Source organism: Austrofundulus limnaeus, unplaced genomic scaffold (genome assembly GCF_001266775.1).
Source record: "Austrofundulus limnaeus strain Quisiro unplaced genomic scaffold, Austrofundulus_limnaeus-1.0 Scaffold1503, whole genome shotgun sequence".
NCBI lineage: Eukaryota > Metazoa > Chordata > Actinopteri > Cyprinodontiformes > Rivulidae > Austrofundulus > Austrofundulus limnaeus.
In genome coordinates this window covers 51847-55050 of record NW_013953905.1, presented here as the reverse complement: position 1 = coordinate 55050, position 3204 = coordinate 51847, and the positions used below count along the sequence as shown (strand labels likewise).

Sequence of the window (3204 nt, the reverse complement as noted above, 5' to 3'; positions counted from 1 at the left end):
CTGCTACTGTTACCAAATTTGAACTGGTAATAGTTGAGAATTATATTTTAGCCCAGTAAAAATTGTTTATTGACATCTCATTCCCTGCTTATTCTGTGATACTTTATTAATAATAAAAAATAAAAATTTAGGGAGAAAAATATCTTGATTTTTGTGTATTTTACTTCAATATACTAAATACTAGTTACAGTTACAAAGAATATGACTGAAGTTAAACATTCAGATTATTAGTTTTAAAAAGAGACCAAGCTTGTGAATTTACTCTAAAGGGTTTAAAAGCAGTACTTCATTTAATTTGTGTACTTTTTAAGGTGTTTTATGGTATTTTATGCCCGACGGTGTACCAGTTTTTTAACCAAAGAACATGAGTATGTTGCTTTGAATTTACTCCACTTAGTTAAGTGGAACCAGGTAACGTAACATGGTTAAGTAAACCCAACATTTCATTTTTAGAGTGTACGCTACAGTTTCAGCTTCTTTAAAAACAGAAAGAAAAAAACTAGTGCTAAAGATCCAGACTTAAACACAGTAAACAGATGTTTGTATTAATTAATTATGACAGAAATATAGGTGGAAACGTTGTGCTGACTTTGATTTGTGAAAGTTTTCCTGACCTTCATCAGCCAGCTGCACACTGGTGGTCGGAGAGAGGATTTCTATTTTACGATAAAAACCCATTTCTGTAAGAAACAAAGAAAACCAGTGATGAGTGTGAACACTGGGGGGGTGGGGGGGGGGCTGGAGCAGAGCTGCCTGCAGTTAAACCCTCTCACCTGAGTGAATGAGCTTCCTGGAGCCTGACGTGTTGTAGGTGTGCTGATAGTGTGTCCAGGTACACACACAGGTGTAGATGTCTTCATGTTGTTTGGTGGCTTCAAACACAAACAGGTCATCTTTATGCTCACCATGAAGAAGATCAGTGCCCTTCATCAAACACACACAAATATCAGAGAGGGAGGGAGAAAAACAAGTATTTACAGGTGGCACACTGTGCTCATCAATGTGCACGTTCCTCTTCAAACATTGTCTGTTTTTATTTTAGAAGAAGTGAGATCACCATGAATAATGTCAAAGCTTTGTCCATGTTTAATGTGGAAAATATACTTTACAATTTAAAAGATAAAGAAAACATCTGTTCAGTGAAATATTTCAACAAAACGCAGCAGGTTGGTTTTTAAGTAAGAGCAGACGATTTCTGCATGTAATTATTTTACATGGTTTTCTAAATAAGCCCTCGTTATTTAGTGATAACAACATATTATGTGGTTATCATGAAACAACAAGCATTGTTTTCTTGAGATAAATTAATTTCCAGATAGTTTTCCTCTTGTGTTTCAATCAGTAAGCATGGACACAGCCTGGTCCCCTCAGCTGGGCATCGATGAAGTTTACTTACTTACTTACTTACTTACTTACTTACTGACTTACTGACTTACTTACTTACTTACTNGTGTTAGCTTGATAGCTATTTATAACTTATAGAAAGAGTGCAACATAATTTACATGTAACGTTATGACAAAAGGAGCACTTGTGTAGATAAAGTATGGGCAAGACATGATAGTTAAAAATATATTGTTGATGGTTTGTTCTTACCTGTGACGGCAGCTTAGCTCTGAGCTCTGTGTGTTACGGTGTGGCTCACCTCCTGTTTACAAATGCTCCCGACTCTGGGCCCTGCTGTGGGGGAGGAGCTTAGGAAGGGGAGCTGAGAGCAGGGGGGAGGGACTACAAGGTTGTATCTTTCAAAATTTTTCTAAGTTTTTGGGTTTTCAAGAAACTACATACAGCAGCTTTAAAAACTGTTGTTCTTTTGAGGTCCTCAAGGTGGCGCTCGCGGCCCAATTGCCCATGGGTTAAGAATCTCTGTTCTATTCCACTGCATCCCTTCACAATATAAAATTTTTAGCATAACCTGCTCTGGTAGAACTGAAGCCATCTAAATAGACCATTATATAACCCTTGGTATTTTACAGTCCTTATTTGCTCAGGGCTGTAGTGTAAATGTCAAACTAACAACAACTGAAGCAGTTTTGTGCACTCACTGTGTGAGGCATGAGAAACAATCTGTAAAAAGATGCTGATCAAAGTCGATCCAGTAAGTAATAAATTAAAATATCCATTCAAACAGGAGATATTGCCAATCATAATTAGGAAAAGTAATTAGATGGATGTACTGTATTACTTTTAGGTTAAATGCTTATAAAGTAGTTGAAGGCTTTAGAACCAAGAAAAACATTGCTTTGTTTAATAGTTAACATTTGTGGATTTACACCATAGACAGTTTGCTGTGTCCTGTCCTATGGTTGGACCATGCACCAGGGGGCACGAGAGGGGCCTAAAAAATCAAAACAATTAATCTAATAAAAGTTTTAAATCACCGTAATAAAAAGGAAAATGTTTTTCAGTCATTATATAAAAATATAATTTATAATAATAATTTGAAATGAAGATAGCTTAAAATGTTTGATTCCTTTTTTTTTGTTCTTATTGTCAACAGGTAGTTGAAAATTTGTTTTTTTCAGAGAACATACAGTGTTCACAACATATTAGTTAATAAAATGCTTCTGCTAAACAAATGTAATAAATGTTGAGTAGTGAATAAAAATAAGATAAAGCATTCTAAATGTTGATGTTTACACATTTTGGAGCATTGTTTGTGGGTTGTAAATGCATCCACAGCCAGAAGCTAATGCTGTTTGGAGGGCCATGGCATTGAAAAGTTAGGAGATCCACTGAACTACAGAACAAAGAGTTTAACGTTTCTGTGTCACTCAGATGTCAAACCGGAGCACAAATTATAATTTAGAGCGAAGAAGGCGAAGGTGAAATCAGTCTTATATAGCACTTTTTAGGATACTCAAGGATGCTTTACATTATTCTGACAAGGATATTAAATGGTTCAACACAATCAGCGGAACTGAAAACCAGACCAGGAGACAACAGATCAAAGGTAAGTGAATATTTATTTACAGGTGAGGAGGGAAGACGAGATGGTAAGTATAATTGTAAATTAATATTTTCCAGACGTACATCTTGAATGTAATATAAGTTATTTTGCTTACTCTTTTGTTTTTTTAGGGGTCCAAGCCCGAGGAAGCAGGGTAACGCAGCTGCAAAGCAGCGGCGTTTCCATGTCTCCATCGGAGCATGGAACCCTATTGTATCTGTTCCGTTTTTTATTATTATTATTAGGGGTCCAAGCC

At 36.0% G+C, this 3204-nt stretch overlaps 1 protein-coding gene across 1 annotated transcript in view; it reads right to left on the bottom strand.

The window, feature by feature from the left end:
- The window catches only part of il1rl1 (interleukin 1 receptor-like 1), a gene marked incomplete in the record, with an annotated part of 11448 nt that extends 10518 nt beyond the window's left edge, over positions 1 to 930 (bottom strand). The window contains 2 exon segments of the mRNA XM_014032642.1: positions 615 to 680; positions 774 to 930. Coding sequence (XP_013888096.1) covers positions 615 to 680; positions 774 to 930 — 223 coding nt within the window.
- Positions 931 to 3204: the final 2274 nt, after the last annotated feature.